This window comes from Rana temporaria, chromosome 4 (genome assembly GCF_905171775.1).
Source record: "Rana temporaria chromosome 4, aRanTem1.1, whole genome shotgun sequence".
In the NCBI taxonomy this organism is placed as follows: domain Eukaryota; kingdom Metazoa; phylum Chordata; class Amphibia; order Anura; family Ranidae; genus Rana; species Rana temporaria.
In genome coordinates, this window is record NC_053492.1 from 244,225,102 (window position 1) to 244,240,929 (window position 15,828).

At 46.1% G+C, this 15,828-nt stretch overlaps 1 protein-coding gene across 1 annotated transcript in view; it reads right to left on the bottom strand.

Moving 5' to 3' along the window:
* The window catches only part of MDN1 (midasin AAA ATPase 1), a 354,267-nt gene that overhangs the window by 280,281 nt on the left and 58,158 nt on the right, over nt 1-15,828 (bottom strand). Inside the window, 1 exon segment of the mRNA XM_040347762.1 lies at nt 8,141-8,289. Coding sequence (XP_040203696.1) covers nt 8,141-8,289 — 149 coding nt within the window.

Consider the following 15,828-nt stretch of genomic DNA (forward strand, 5'->3'; position numbering starts at 1 on the left):
AGAAAATACATGCAAATCAAAAATCCTAATTTTTTGCATCATATATCCCAGGACACAGGGTATCCTCTCTATCACATAAGGGACGTCCCAAAACACTGAATATGAGCGGAGGACAGAATGGCAGCAAGTCAACAGGCCCCAAACAACCAAATCAGAATAGGTTAAAATCTTATTGTAGCAGCCTGCAAAACACCAACCAAAGTTAGCATCCACAGCAATTCTATCACCAATGTGGTAAAACTTTGTAAAAGTATGAACCAAAGATCAGGTAGCAGCCCCCCCACTGTCTGCCAGGCAGTCCTTCCATCTAAATGAAGTAGGATCTCGACACACTTGGGACAGAGTCATAATATATATATATATATATATATATATATATATATATATCTCCTGGGCCAATTTTGACAAGATCCAATTTACCTACCAGCATGACTTTGGAGGGGGGGTGCGAGCGGCTGCTCCAGTGTCCCCTCCAGGAGGGCAGGCCGGCCCCACCTAGGTCACGAGGTGCAGGCAGCGGCTCCCGTGTCCCCTCCAGTACAGTGGGCGGCCCCATCTAGGTGGCGAGGTGCGGGCAGCGGCTCCGGTGTCCCCTCCGGCATAGTGGGCCCCCATATAGGTGGCAAGGTGTCCCCTCCAGCATGGTGGGCAGACACCACCTAGGTGGCAAGGTTCGTGCAGTAGCTCCGGTGTCTGCTGCTCCAGCGGCTTCTGCCGTGTCTCAACTCTTCCTCCTAAGTGCCAGTGGTTTAATAGGATCGCCTGACATTTTGGCCAATTGGGAAACTGGTCTCATGATCGGCTCCCTCATTGGTGGGGAGGAGATTTAGAGTGAATAGCAAATACTGATTTGCTATCTCACAACTGGATGGGCTTCTGCGCCCAAAGACCACCCTTTTTGGAGCCTCTGGCTCTAATCACGTGCTTCAAACCCCCCTGCTCATTGGAATCCATTGTCTGGCTACCTGGATGTAGATCAGAGAGCCAGACGCATAGATAGAGGTTCCGCCCTGTAATACACAGGGATGAACACAAATCTCCCTAGTTTTGCATGTATATCTGCTGTCTTCTGCTAAATATATCCTTTAGAAAGTGCAGATCGCATTACAAATTTTTCTCTTCCTGTTCAGCACTGAGTGGATTACTGGCATACAGCCAAGACAGCAGATTGGAGGAATGGCACACACCCCACTCCACATTGACAAAGGAAAGAAGTAATGTGCAGAGCTGTGCTGTGACAAGTCAAGCTCTCTGCCAATTTATAGCAACCTCCCATGGAAATAAACTTGAAGCTGCATCTCCTGCTTTAGAACTTTGCAGAAGTCCGATAAGAGCTACAGAGAAGGAGAAGGGACTCATAAGAAAACTCAAGGAAAGTAGATTTGAAAGCTACGTCACCACTCCTTGGGGGTTCAGGAAGCACAAGGGGGGAATCCTACTGCTGAATTGCAGCAGTCTTTGTCAAGCAACACCTGATACCATGGACAAGATCGAAGGAGTGAAGAGTCTTTTCCCCTGGTGTCTGAGGCTTAACACAAAAGGACAGCAATGTCCTGATTAAGATGAAACAAAGAAAACCTCCCCCGCCACCCTAAAGAAAAGGATGGATGGACAAGGCCATAAAACTACCTCGTCACAGCTGAGCACCGAGAGAGGTCCCTTATAAGAAAGAGCAACATATTCCCAGGGCTGAGAGTCACTGTTCCCCAACTCAATGTCACGAGTTGAATAATGTCTGTGTAAATAAGAATATCAATCTTCTGAGCAGTCCTCAGAAAAACTATAAATTCTCACCAGAAAATTAGGCCCTCAAATAAATGGGCCATACAGTGCCTTGAAAAAGCATTCATACCCCTTAAAATTGTTCACATTTTGTCATTTTAAAAGCAAAAAAGTAAATGTATTTTATTGGGATTTTATGTGCTAGACCGGGCATCACTAAATGGCGGCCCGCGGTGCGCGTCCGGCCAGAGCTGCTGCTCTTTACGGACCGCGGCGATCGCGCCATTTAGTCGCCGCTTTTGTCCCCAGCCTCCTCTATCATTAGCATTTAGCAGAGTAGAGGAGCGGACGGCGGGAGGCGGGACAATTCTTGACTGGGGGCGAGACCAGAGAGGTAGCTGCCTGTCACGTTACTCAGGATATGAATGGCTGCTAGGAGGCGGTCCTAGCAGCCAATCACCAGTTCACTGAAAATTCAACCCGGCAGCTCCCGCGACCCTCCCAGTGCTGCTGTGCCTTCGGTTCACGATTGTCCCGCCTCCTGCTCTCCGCTCTGTGAAAGGTAGAAGTGGAGAGGGAAGGGAGGAAAATAGATGGAAATGTGATGGATGGGGTGTGGGGGGCAGTGCTGTGTGTGGGGGGGCAGTGATGTGTGTGGGGGGGGGGGATGTGTGATAGGGCAATATGTGTGGGGGTATATGTGAAGGGGGGGGCATTACTGTGTGGGTTGATATGTGAAAGGGGGCATTACTGTGTGGGGTGATATGTGAAAGGGGGCATTACTGTGTGGGGCGATATGTGAAAGGGGGCAATACTGTGTGGGGTGATATGTGAAGGGGGACAGGGCTGTGGTGGGGAAGATGTGAAGGGGACAAGCAGCTGCGCACAAAATGAGGTGCTGCACAGAAAATGTGTAGGGGTACCATTGACTCTTAAATGCACTGAAATGCAAGGTGCAATTTCCCGCACATGTAAATTGCATGGTACAAACGCATCATGCAGTTTCCATGCGGATGCATTTTTAAAAAGATGCCAGGACCTTTTCCCAGCAGAAAACTCAGGCACAGCAACCCATTCAAACGAATTGTGTGTCGCGCCTGCACCCCTGGGCTGTGATGTAAAGAATCGGAGTAATTGCACAAAACTGCGATTCGGACCTCAGCTGGAAGAAAATTACTAATCGGACCTCCGTGAATTTTAATTCAATACCCTTGTGCTAGACCAACGAACAAAGTAGCACATAATTGTGAAGTGGAAGGAAAATAAGTGGTTTTCAACATTTTTTACAAATAAATATGTAAAAAGTGTGGCGTCCATTTGTATTCTGCCCCCTTTACTCCGATACCCCTAACTAAAAATCTAGTGAAACCAATTACCTTCAGAAGTCACCAAATTAGTAAATAGAGTCCACCTGTGTGTAATTTAATCTCAGTATAAATACAGCTGTTCTGTGAAGCCCTCAGAGGTCTGTTAAAATGACCTTAGCGAACAAACAGCATCATGAAGACCAAGGAACACACCAGACGGGTCAGGTATAAAGTTGTGAAGAAGTTTAAAGCAGGGTTAGGTTATAAATCCAATATCCTAAGCTTTCAACATCTCACGGAGAACTGTTCAATCCATCATCTGAAAAGACCATGGTACAACTGCAAACCTACCAAGACATGGCCGTTCCCCTGAACTGACAGGCTGGGCAAGGAGAGCATTAATCAGAGAAGCAGCCAAAATGCCCATGGTAACTCTGGAAGAGCTGCAGAGATCCACAACTCCGGTGGGAGAAACTATTAGGTGGTGCTCTGGTCAGAGGAGACCAAAAATAAACTTTTTGACCTAAAAGCAAAAACGCTATGTGTGGTGGAAAACAAACACTGCACATCACCCCGAACACACCACTTTTTAGCAGGGACAGGGAAGCTGGTCAGAGTTGACAGGAAGATGGATGGAGCGAAATACAGGGCAATCTTAGAAGAAAACGTATTGGAGTCTGCAAAAGACTTGAGACTGGGTGGAGGTTCACCTTCCAGCAGGACAACGACCCCAAATATACAGCCAGAGCTACAATGGAATGCTTTAGAGCAAAGCATATTCATGTGCTAGAATGGCCCAGTCAAAGTCCAGACCTAAATCCAATTGAGAATCTGTGGCAAAACAAGAACATTGCTTGTACACAGACGCTTTCCATCCAATTTGACAGAGCGTGAGCCATTTTGCGAATTAGAAAATTTGAAAACGTCACTCTAGATGTGTAGAGACATCCCCAAAAAAACTTGCAGCTGTAATTGCAGCGAAAGGAAGTTCTACAAAAGTATGGACTGAGGGGGGCTGAATACAAGATGCATGCCACACTTCACATTTGTAAAAATTATGAAAACCATTTATCATTTTTCTTGCACTTCACAATTATGTTCCACTTTGCATTAGTCTCGCATAAAAAAAAAAGTTACGCTTTTGGTTGTAACATGACAAAATTTGGAAAATTTCAAGGGGTATGAAATGAATACTTTTTCAAGGCATTGTATCAGGTATGTGTAGCGAAACAAATGGCCACCAGGTGTCACTATCGCCCATAACATCCAAAGTCCTTTACTTCTCATTTCCTCCCATAAGTGTGTAAAAGAAAAATCATAGCATAGTATTGCAAAAAAAATAAAGTACAAGTAACAATTGTGCGGACATAAAAGCAAGATTTTTAAAACCAACCAACTGTGCACCAAATTATCTTCTCCAACCACCACGCTGCACCCACATGCAATGAAATCTCACCAGAAAAGCTGACGCCAAACAATGAGCCCCTTAAATAACCAGTTCTGGGGGTGGAAATGGTTTACAGATTTCCACTTACAGAACTGGTTAGGGGCTTATTGGCATCAGCTTGAGTCAATCCATTAAAAATGTGCATGGCACGAAACTTGTCCGGAGGGGCCTATTGGCTGACATCATGCCGGTGCTTCCATGTATTTGTAACGGCGGTCACCAATGTAAGTGCCCTTACTCTGTCTCATGTTTTAATACTTTTACGAATTCTAAACTATATAAAAGTATTTTTGGGCTCCTGGTTGGTGAGCTTATTTAGTGTGGTGTTCTGGATAACATTCCCCGTTCGTATGGTATTTACTGAAGAGTCCCAACTACTGATTGATGCTCATTCAATTCCTCCATCTGTGAGTGCATTGCTTGGGTGAAGGCTCATGTGTCAAGATTGCCTTATGCACCTGGTGATACCTAATGAATGTCATACTGTGCCCTAATATTTGCCATTTCTGGTGAGCTGATGGTACTACTGGCAACTACTGTCATGTAGGACACAATAGCATCAGGCAGACACAGTACAAGCACTGTGACAACACGTGTGGGGGAAAATCTAGGACGATGGAGGAGTCAGCCGAGATGCTGATCTCTTAATATGGCTGTTAGAAACACAGAACCTTTTGCCTAGTGGATTGGGAATTTTGTTTATGTCTAAGCTTTATATAGAGTGGTGCGCTGGTAGCACCGACAGCATGCGAGTACATTGGCTTATTTTATACAATAAAGCACTACTCGGCCTATTTTTTTATATGAACCGAGAACATCTATATTGAAGCATCTAAGGATTTGCAGAGTCCATTAACCTTAAGCCCAGTGATGGTTCTACTACTTGTCTGACCAAACTTAGCTGTGTGGTTGCACCCCCTGAGGTGAGGGATGGAGCGTGTGTGTGTGTGTGTGTGTGTGTGTGTGTGTGTGTGTGTGTGTGTGTGTGTGTGTGTGTGTGTGTGTGTGTATGGTCACCGAGAGTTTTTACCCTCGAAGCACTATCACAAGTCACTGAAGAATTTGCTTTGGAGCATTGTATATAGATCAATTGACCTTTGAAGGAAGGATTATTTTTTTATGTGTAAAATGAATTGTTCGCATTGGTTTATTGCACTTTAATAGCGATATTTACAGTATATATACTTTGCATTTTGTGGATTTGTTTCATGATTGAATGTCAATTATGCAATATTGAAGCAGATTAATTCACTTAGTGTGGCACTTATGGATGTTATATGGACATTTGAACGTGCCGGTTTATGGTTGTGTAATCACTGTTGTGCATAATCATCGATATTGATTCACACAGGGCCACTTCATAATTCATACCTTTCTGGTTCATATTGTATAGTGCAACTTCTTTTGGTTATTACATGTTATACCATGATATCACAAATTTAGTTGCTCCTGATAGTTTGAGGTGTTGACTTGCCTCCCAAGTTCTCTAAATCCCAATCAAAAATCGAGCATCTGTGAAACGTTCCAGTTCATTGAAGCCCCACGTCGCAGCTTACAGGATGTAAATTATCAGTTACTGATGGCTTGGTGCTAGTTAACTGGTTACGGACCAGCCGCCGCAGTTTTACTGCGATATCACCGACATTACTAGTAAAAAAAATAAAATAAAAATGCCATAAATCTATCCCATATTTTGTAGGTGCTAAGAGATTTGCACAAACCAATATATGCTTATTGTGATTTTTACCAAAAATATGTAGAGTACATATTGGCCTAAAGTAAATTTTATTTTATTTTTTAAATTGGGATATTTATTATAGCAAAAAGGGAAAGATTGTGTTTTCAAAATTGTCGCTCTTTTGTTTATAGCGCAAAAAAATAAAAACCACAGAGGCGCTCAAATACCACCAAAAGGGAGCTCTATTTGTAGGGGGGCGCCAATTTTGTTTGGGTACAGTGTTGCACGACCACGCAATTGTCAGTTAAAGCAACGCAGTGCACGATTGCAAAAAAATTGCCTGGTCATTGAGAAGCCAAATCTTCCGGGGTTGAAGTGGATAAAGTGGTAGTAAAGTCAATATGTTAAAAAAAACGCCAACAGGCAGGTGTTTTAAAACAGAAAAGACACTAAAAAGGTCTCATGTCTGAAAAATGTTTCCCCTGTCAGCGATAAGGGTGATCTGATCCATGCATGCACAGCCAGCAGAGACCACATTTACAGCCTGCTCTGTGTACCATGGCAATGTGATTCCCATTTTTTGCCATAGGTTAGCCTACAAATTTTTCAGATTTTTTATGTATATATTTTTTCAGTATATCTTTAAAGTTTTATATAACTCCTTATTTAACACAAGATGGCAGTATACAAATGTAATTTTTTTCCGGCCACTAGATGGTAGTGATATTTTATCTCTATCTCTCCATCTCCATTTCCTGTTCCCTGCTATTTGTTGTTTGCCCACAAGATGGCGGGATTGTATAAGACTTTTTTACTTTGTCTTTTCAGACACGAAGTGGCTGTTAGAGCCCTTTCACACTATGCCGCCCATAGCGTCGGCGCATTTTGTCCGCTGGCGCGGTGCATTTACCCCCCGCCAGCGGCCGAGAAAGGGTTAAACGGTATAGCCCCGCTGTCCCATTGATTTCAATGGGCAGCAGTGGAGGAGCAGTAAGCACACCGCTCCTTCTCTGCTCCAAAGATGCGGCTAGCAGAAGTTACCGGGCGGACTTGTATAAAAGTGGACCCGACGTTAATGATCACATGACCCCTGAAGACGATGGTGTGCACCAACGAAACTGGTAGGGTGCTTGATTGTGATATGCAATTTCCGCCGTTTTTTACAGCGCAGCTGCAATGCACCACATGGTCTCCATGCACATGGAATTTTAAGCTGCAAGCATTTGCCATTTGACCTTGTTTTTATCAGTTTTTGGAATAAAATTGTGACATACTTCACTATGGAAGCCCTTTCTTTTTGATTTTTCCCCATTAACCATTGGACAACCCTCAAATATTTTTTTTTTGCCTGGGAACGTGCTCAAACGGTCTGGATTCCTTTTTGGTGAGAGTGTCCTGGAGGTCGGTTAAACGTTGGGATCATCATTGGGATCGTGTACAACTCCTGCTGGATATACTCATATGAGTTTTAGGACTACCTGTAATAGGGGTCATGGAAGTCTGGCGAGTAGGATGCGTGACACGTGATGGTATTGGAAGAAATTTCAGTCAAATATACCTACTGTTCAACAGGGATTTGAAGATTGTGCACATTATTTGAAGTTGACACATTGTCTGAGGACTCCGATACATTGTTTGAACATTCACCATTTGCACTATTGAACTTATTACACACATATTATCGTATTATGTTGGTGTTTAGTTGAAATCACTTTGCACTTTAAAGTGCGGTTTAATCAATTTAGTATTGATTTCTATCAATTAATTTTTTCTTATACAACGTGCTGCTCCTTATCAATACTCACCTGTTTAATTACATTAATTACTCTAGTTGTTGTTACTCATTATCTCTCCACTTTGCGCTGGTTCTGGGTTTAACCTCCCCATTCACAGAACTACAATATTTTTATTTTCAGGTTCATTCTCATTCAGCGTGATCCAATTAACCCTTTTGTCTTTTTGAGACTCACGCTACACTTCAATTACCTGCAACATGAGCAAGATATTGGACTGTGGAAGTTTTGCCAGTGCCAGTTTCTCCCACCAACAGAGCAGGCTCTCCTTTATTAACACACACTGCAATCTGTTCAATCAATATGGAGGATGGTCGAGTGGCAGCAAATGTAATCTTCTCCCTGTATATAAAACATAGTGAAGCAAACACATTAAATTCCGTGAAGGCAATTAAAAAAAGGATCTGAAATGCTTTAAACAATGTCATCTTTAATACCTTCGCACCTAAGTGTAAAACAAATCAATGCCCAAGCTTGCAACTTTGACATGTGTTCGTAAAACCATACATATCAACTACTTTGTGCACCCAGGTGGATTATACCCTTTTCAGGATAAATTGGGCTTTTATTTGGTGGCAAATAGTTATGGCTATCTGACTATTTATCATCTAAGGAAAACTGGCCTAAAATGGTAAAAAAAATAAAAAAAAAATCAAATCTTAAAATGCAACTATATTTCTAGCTACTACAATAACCTACCCAAGAAAATAAATAAAAAAAATCCTCCTGATTGCAGCAATAGCACATGTGTATGCTGGTTTGTTTTTGTTTGTACCCATAGTGAAGCCCAGAAACAGTAGTACGCATTTTGCTTTTATTATCCTACATAAAACACACTGATAAAAAAAAATTGTCAAAAAAAAAAAAAAAAAAACTATCCTTGTCCTTTGACTCTAACCTCAACCCAAACACTAACCCTGGGGCTGACCTGGATCAAACATCCCGATAGTTAGAATGGGGCCAGGACCTCTCATGAGACCCTGGTCTCTGGGCTGGGAGCGTCCCAGCACAAAGCAAGATATGCAAATATGCGGCCTCATGGGAAAAATAGGATTTTTGAACTCACCGTAAAATCAATTTCTCTGAGTTCATGGACGGACACAGCAGCATTGACCTTAGGGTTATATACCTTCCTTTCAGGAGAGACTAGGCAGAAAAACAGCACTTTAAGTGTTAAAAACACCTCTTAGTACAGCACGTCCCAGGGGGCGTGTCCCCCGGTTACATCCCACTCTCTGGAACATCCAGCCTCAGTTCGTAGACAACCAGTACAAACAAAGGAGGGGTGGGTGCCGTGTCCGTCCATGAACTCAGAGAAATGGATTTTACGGTGAGTACAAAAATTCTATTTTCTCTTCCGTTCATGGACGGACACAGCAGCATCGACCTTAGGGACGTCCCCAAGCAGTGTCAAAAAATTTCGAGGGGTGGGAAAAAAAACAGCAAACCAAACTTCACCCCAAACAAACCAGAGTTCCTTAACGGAGGAACTTCAACCTTAAACTGCCTCCTGTAAAACCTTGCGGCCAAAGGAGGCATTCGAAGATGCACTCACATCCACCTTGTAAAATTGAGGTGGTGTGGATTGACGACCAGGTCGCCGCCTTACATACCTGTAAGACAGACGGTTGATGGCGGAAAGCCCAAGAGGCACCAAACGCCCTGGTCGAATGCGGCGTAACCTGGAAGGGAGGCGCCTGCCCCTTTAGGGCATAGGCCTGAAGCACGACCTGTCTGATCCACCTAAAAATGGTGGCCGACGAGACCGCCAGACCTTTCTTAGGACCAGTCACTGACACGAACAGTCAGTCCAACTTCCGAAACGGAGCCGTAGCAGACAAGTACACCCGTAGGGCCCGAACCACGTCCAAGGAATGCAAAGTGGCCTCCTTCGGGTTTTTCAGCCAAGGACATAAGGATGGTAAAAGATGTCCTCATTAATGTGAAAAGCCTAAACAACCTTTGGAAGGAATGATGGCTGCGGCCGCAGCACCACTTTATCCTCATGGATGACCAAGTAAGGAGCCTTGGAAGAAAAGACCGCCAGTTCAGATACCCATCTGACCGAAGAAATTGCCACCAGAAGAACCACCTTCTGAGTCAACAAAGCAATCTTCCGAACGTCCTCAAAAGGAGCTTCTTAAAGCACCGAAAGAACCAAATTCAAGTCCCATGGAGGCAGTGGAGGACGCACAGGAGGGGCCACATGCCGGACCCCCTGCACAAACGTACGCACCAAGGAGTGCGCCGCCAAGGTTTGCTGAAAGTAGACAGCTAGAGCCGAGATCTGACTCTTTACCGTACTTATAGCGAGAGCCGAGATCTGACTCTTTACCGTACTTATAGCGAGAGCCTGATCCACTCCACGCTGTAAAAACAGCAGAATCCGGGACATCACATATGTACGGGGGTGCCACTTCATCTCTTCACACAGAGATGTAGGCCTTGCACGTACGATGGTAAATCTTTTGTGAAGTGGACTTCCGTGCCCATAGCATGGTAGAGATAACCGAGCCCGACGGACCTCGGTCCTTCAACACCTGGCTCAACAGCCACGCCAAAGCCAGCGACTGTAAAGCAGGGTGAAAGTTAGGACCTTGCGATAGAAGGTCTTCTCTCAGGTGTAGACGCCAGGGGACGTCTGCCACCAGACGCACCAGGTCCGCGTACCAGGGACGGCGCGGCCAATCCGGAGCGATCAGGATTGTTGGTATCCCCTCGGCTTCCACCCTGCGCAGCAGGCGAGGAAGAAGCTGCAGGGGATGGGAGGGAAGGGAAGGGATATGTAGGTACACGTCCTTGATATCCAATGATGCTAGGAAATCCCCCTGATGGAGCGCTGCTATTACTGAGCGAATCGACTCCATCCTGAATTTTTGCACTTTGACAAAACAAATGAGGGCCTTGAGGTCCAGGATTCGACGGACCCCTTGCTTCTTGGGGGACTACAAATAGATTGGAGTAAAACCCCTGAAACCGTTCCGTTGAGGGAACCGACACAATCACTCCCCTGGCCAGCAGATCCTGGACAGCCCCTGACAGATCCTTCAGGCAATCCGGAGGTTGGAGGGAAAAAAATCTGTTTGGTGGACAAAAGAGAAATTCTATATTGTACCCCGAGGAAACTACTTCGCAAACCCAACGGTCGGAAAGAAGAGACCCCCAACCGAGCCGCAAATTCGCAAAGCCGCCCCCCCCACCCGAGATGTGGGCGGGGGCAGACCTTCATGCGGAGGCAGGCTTGTCCGCAGGCTTGTGGAACCAGGGGCGCTTTTGTCCTTCAGTGGACGCCTTAGCACCCTGGAAACGTTTTCCTGCCGCACTTGGCGGGCGAAAAAACTGCTTGGGGGTATTAAATGAGGGCCCTTGCTTACGGCGAGGCTCCTTACCCTTCCCAGATTGCGGGAGCAGAGTGCTCTTACGGCCTGTGGCATCCTTTATGATATAATCCAGGGACGCCCCAAAAAGCCGTTCACCCTTAAAGGGCAAGTCCACCAGGGCCTTCTTAGTGGACTGGTCCGCAGACCAACACTTTAGCCACACAAGGCGGCGTAGTACCACCGCGTAGGCGGAGGCCCTGGAGAGCAAAGGGAGCGTATCCAGGCCCCACAAATTTTAGGCCTTGCACCAATTGGTCGGCCAGGTCCACGCAGGTCTCAGAAGCAGTCTGCGCCTCCAGCTCCTGCACCAGGGACTTAGTCCGTTCGGTAATTGTCTGCGACACCAGAGCCCCGGCCAAAACCGGTCTCACCGCCGACCCCACCACTGTGAATATGGAGCGGGCCACAGCCTCATCTCTCCTATCTGCGGGGTCCTTAAATGTGGGAGCCCCTTCCACAGGCAACGTGGTGGCCTTGTTCAGCCTGGACACCGGAGGGTCCACTGACAGAGGAGAAACCCACTTTTTTAGGAAATCCTCCTCAAAAGGATAATGGAACGCAAAGTATTTTGGAACTGCAAAAACTTTCTGCGGCCGATCCCATTCCTTGTATAACCGTTTGTATAGATATGGAACACAAGTAAAACACTTTCTCGGTGCGGGGTGGCTTGCGGAACCCAAAAGGGACCGGCGTGTCTGATGCCTCCGCCAAATCCTCAAGTTTCTGAGTGTCCCGCACCGCAGTGATAAGAGCTCCAACAAATTCCTTATCATGCTTTGACCCTGAAGCAGAGTCATCCTCACTGTCCGTGTGGGCTAAGTCTGCATCATCCGACCTAACAGGGCCAGATGCAATAGCAGGGCCTGATTCCGTGTCAGAGACATCCCCAGAAGCAGGCGCAGGGAGGGGGCGCTTTTTACCCCCCTTCTGGCCACTTGCCGCTTCAATCCTGGCAACAAATGCCTCAAGGAATGCTGCCATATCATCCGAGGTCACAGGAACAGGGGCACTAAGGGTTAACTCTGGCATGGTTGGGGTAGATGCCTCTGGTTCAGACTCCATGCTGACCCATCTATATATGCCGCCTTAGTACTGCAGAAAACAGGACCCACAGGCCACCCTCCCAGCTGTCACAGAGAGCAGGGGACCCCCAGGGGACTCACCACCCAAAACCAGGCTGTACTACTGTGCAGAGCTGAGAGCGCTGTCCGTGCTGTGCCATCCCTCAGGAAGAATGCTGTGGCTTGGCAGTTATTCCAGACCCTAGAGGCCAAAACTTTTCCAAGATGGCAGAAAAAACAGCATGTGGGCTACAAGAAAATGTCCGCCGACATATAGAAACGCGTCACCGGTAAAAAGGAGGCCATACACTTGTTAAAAACACTCATTAACACAGCAGACACTGTCCAGCATACACAGCACATAAGCACAATAAAAAACAACAGCACCCCACAGCAGCACAGCCCCCCGGCAGTAACAGAGCCCCCAGGTGGACCCCCCCCCCACCTTACAGCCGGCACCCAGAACGGGGAAGGAGGGAGAGGAAGGGAGAGAGGAAAGCAGGGCGGACCCTCAGTCGACATACCACATGTGTGGGACTTTTTGGGAGCATAGCCGCGTACGGGACCCGAAAACCAATCACCACATTCAAGATTTCTAAGGACATAAATTTTAGATGGGGTCCCGTACGCGGCTAGGCTCCCAAAAAGTCCCACACATGTGGTATCTCCGTACTCAGGAGAAGCAGCAAAATGTATTTTGGGGTGCAATTCCACATATAACCATGGCATGTGTGAGAAATATATCATTTAGTAACAACGTTTTGTAATTTTTTTTTTATTTTTTTTTTTGGTCAATATTCAATCACTTGGGGCAAAAAAAAAAAATATTCCATGGACTCAACATGCCTCTCAGTAAATAGCTTGGGGTGTCTTCTTTCTAAAATGGGGTCATTTGGGGGGGTTGTGTGCCATCTTGGCATTTTATGGCCTTCAAAACTATGATAGGTAGTGAGGAGTGAAATCAAAAATTTATGCCCTTAGAAATCTTGAAGGCTGTGCTTGGTTTTCGGGGCCCCGTACGCGGCTAGGCTCCCAAAAAGTCCCACACATGTGGTATCCCCGTACTCAGGAGAAGCAGCAGAATGTATTTTGGGGTGCAAATTCCACATATAACCATGGCATGTGTGAGCAATATATCATTTAGTGACAACTTTGAGCAAAAAAAAAAAAAATCAGTTTATCATATTCCCGCAACTTGTGTCAAAATAGAAAATATTCCATGGACTCGACATCCCTCTCAGCAAATAGCTTGGGGTGTCTACTTTCCAAAATGGGGTCATTTGGTTTTTTTTTGTGCTATTTTGGCATTTTATGGCCTTCGAAACTATGATAGGTAGTGAGGAGTGAAATCAAAAATTTACACCCTTAGAAAGCCTGAAGGCGGTGATTGGTTTTTGGGGTACCGTACACGGCTAGGCTCCCAAAAAGTCTCACACATGTGGTATCCCTGTACTCAGGAGAAGCAGCAGAATGTATTTTGGGGTGTAATTCCACATATGGGGGGGGGAGTATGCTTTGCACGTGGGTGTAAGCGTTACTGGCACTAACTAGCTACCTAGCGGCACCAGCGACACTAATACAGCGATCAGAAAAACGATCGCTTAGTGACGCTGGCAATAGGGGGTGAAAGGGTTAACTCTAGGGGCAATCAGGGGTTAAAACCTTTATTAGAAAATGTATGGGGGTACCCAACGCTATAAAAACCTGGCGGGCGAACCTCAAAAAATAACTAGCTACCTAGCGGCACTAGCGACACTAATACAGCGATCAGAAAAACGATCGCTTAGTGACGCTGGCAAAAGGGGGGTGAAAGGGTTAACTAGGGGGTGATCGAGGGGTTAAAACCTTTATGGGGGGGGGGGTAGGGGGCTACCCTGGACCTAACACTAACTGCCTGTCACACTGACACTAAATGCAGTGATCAGTAAATGATCACTGCTATTTAGTGACAGTGTGACAGGGGGGGGGGGGGGGGGGCTGGGGGGGTGACTTGTGTGCCTATGTGTACTGGTGTCAGTGTAGTGCTTGTGTACTCACTGTTGTGGTGTCTCCGCTCCTCCGCAGGAGGTGATCAAATACCACCAAAAGAGGCGATTTCCCTTATCTCATGCACTAGAGTGAGAGATAGTCTGTACTTCACACCCCCCCTCCCCTCTTCTCACAAAGGATTGGCTGCTCCACACCTCAGTACGATGGAGCATGCTGCAGTCATGTGGTGCCTTTCCTGGGTTTTGACTGGATGTTTCTCATTATGGGGTGTGATCCACAGATCAATGCGAGAGGAGGAAATGCATGTATAGTCCAGTCATCTCACAGGACAGCCAGCAGAACACACACAGACAAGCAATTTGATTTAGGGGATATTTAGCTAGTCATAGGAGAAGATCCAGTGATTACATTATTGTTACGTTGCAATGTGTGTCCGAGATCACCTGATCAAAAATGTATTATGTGGGGGAGGGGTGGATGTCTCACTTTTCATAGATTTGACCCAGTATGGCTGAACGCCCAAAAAGCTTACAACCTACCTGTGTCACTTGACTGCTCCCGCCAAGTCCTTACACATGTCACTTGACTGCTCCTGCCAAGTCTATATTTTCTTGTACAAACATCACACAGAATATGAATATGACCCAAACATCTCCATCCTGTCATATCCCACATCCATTCATCCACATGATGCAGGAGTTGGTCAGAGAATGTGCGGATAGGATGCAGGAGTTGGTCAGAGAGTGTGCAGACATGATACAGCTGCTGCGAAATGTGGGTGCGGCTTAAATTGTGTAGCATTACCCCCGTAGGGGCTGCCATGTTTAATGGTCCGTTTGTCACCCTGCCCAGCCAGGGCAGTACTTTCCCGCTGTCCTCTTGCTCCTCCTGTCCAGGACAACTTCACGTTTTCTTAGAGAGCCCTGTCCGCACCCGAGCCTAGGCCCAAGGTCACCGATCATTGATCAAGGCTGCTCAGAATTCCCCAGGCAGCTCCACCGATTCCCTGCACAGTAAAATTGAACCAAGTGTCTAAATAGACCTCCAATCCCTTTTACAGGTGGCGCAAGGAGGTCACAACCTCCTCCTGCCACTAACTGATGAAACCAGCTAGATGCAAAACCCAAGACGGAGGGAGAGAAACTTTTGATGTTCCTCCCACTCGGACGTCAAACAGTAAGCAACGAGGATTTCATCACTTCCAGTTTCGGTTTGTTTACAAGCAGTTACTGGCTTGTAAAATATCTGATCATGCAATCTCGGTTTGATCAAATGCTTTGGCAGGCAGAGGAGAGATCTATGATCTAATAAACCCCAGGTCTCTACATAAAGAGGAGCTGCCACAGGCCACACTATGGCAAAGGAAGTTGTTCCAAAAAATAAAAAAGGAGGAGGGGGAAAGATATAACGCTAAATGTAAGACCTTCTGTGTAACTCTGTAAACCTGTTAC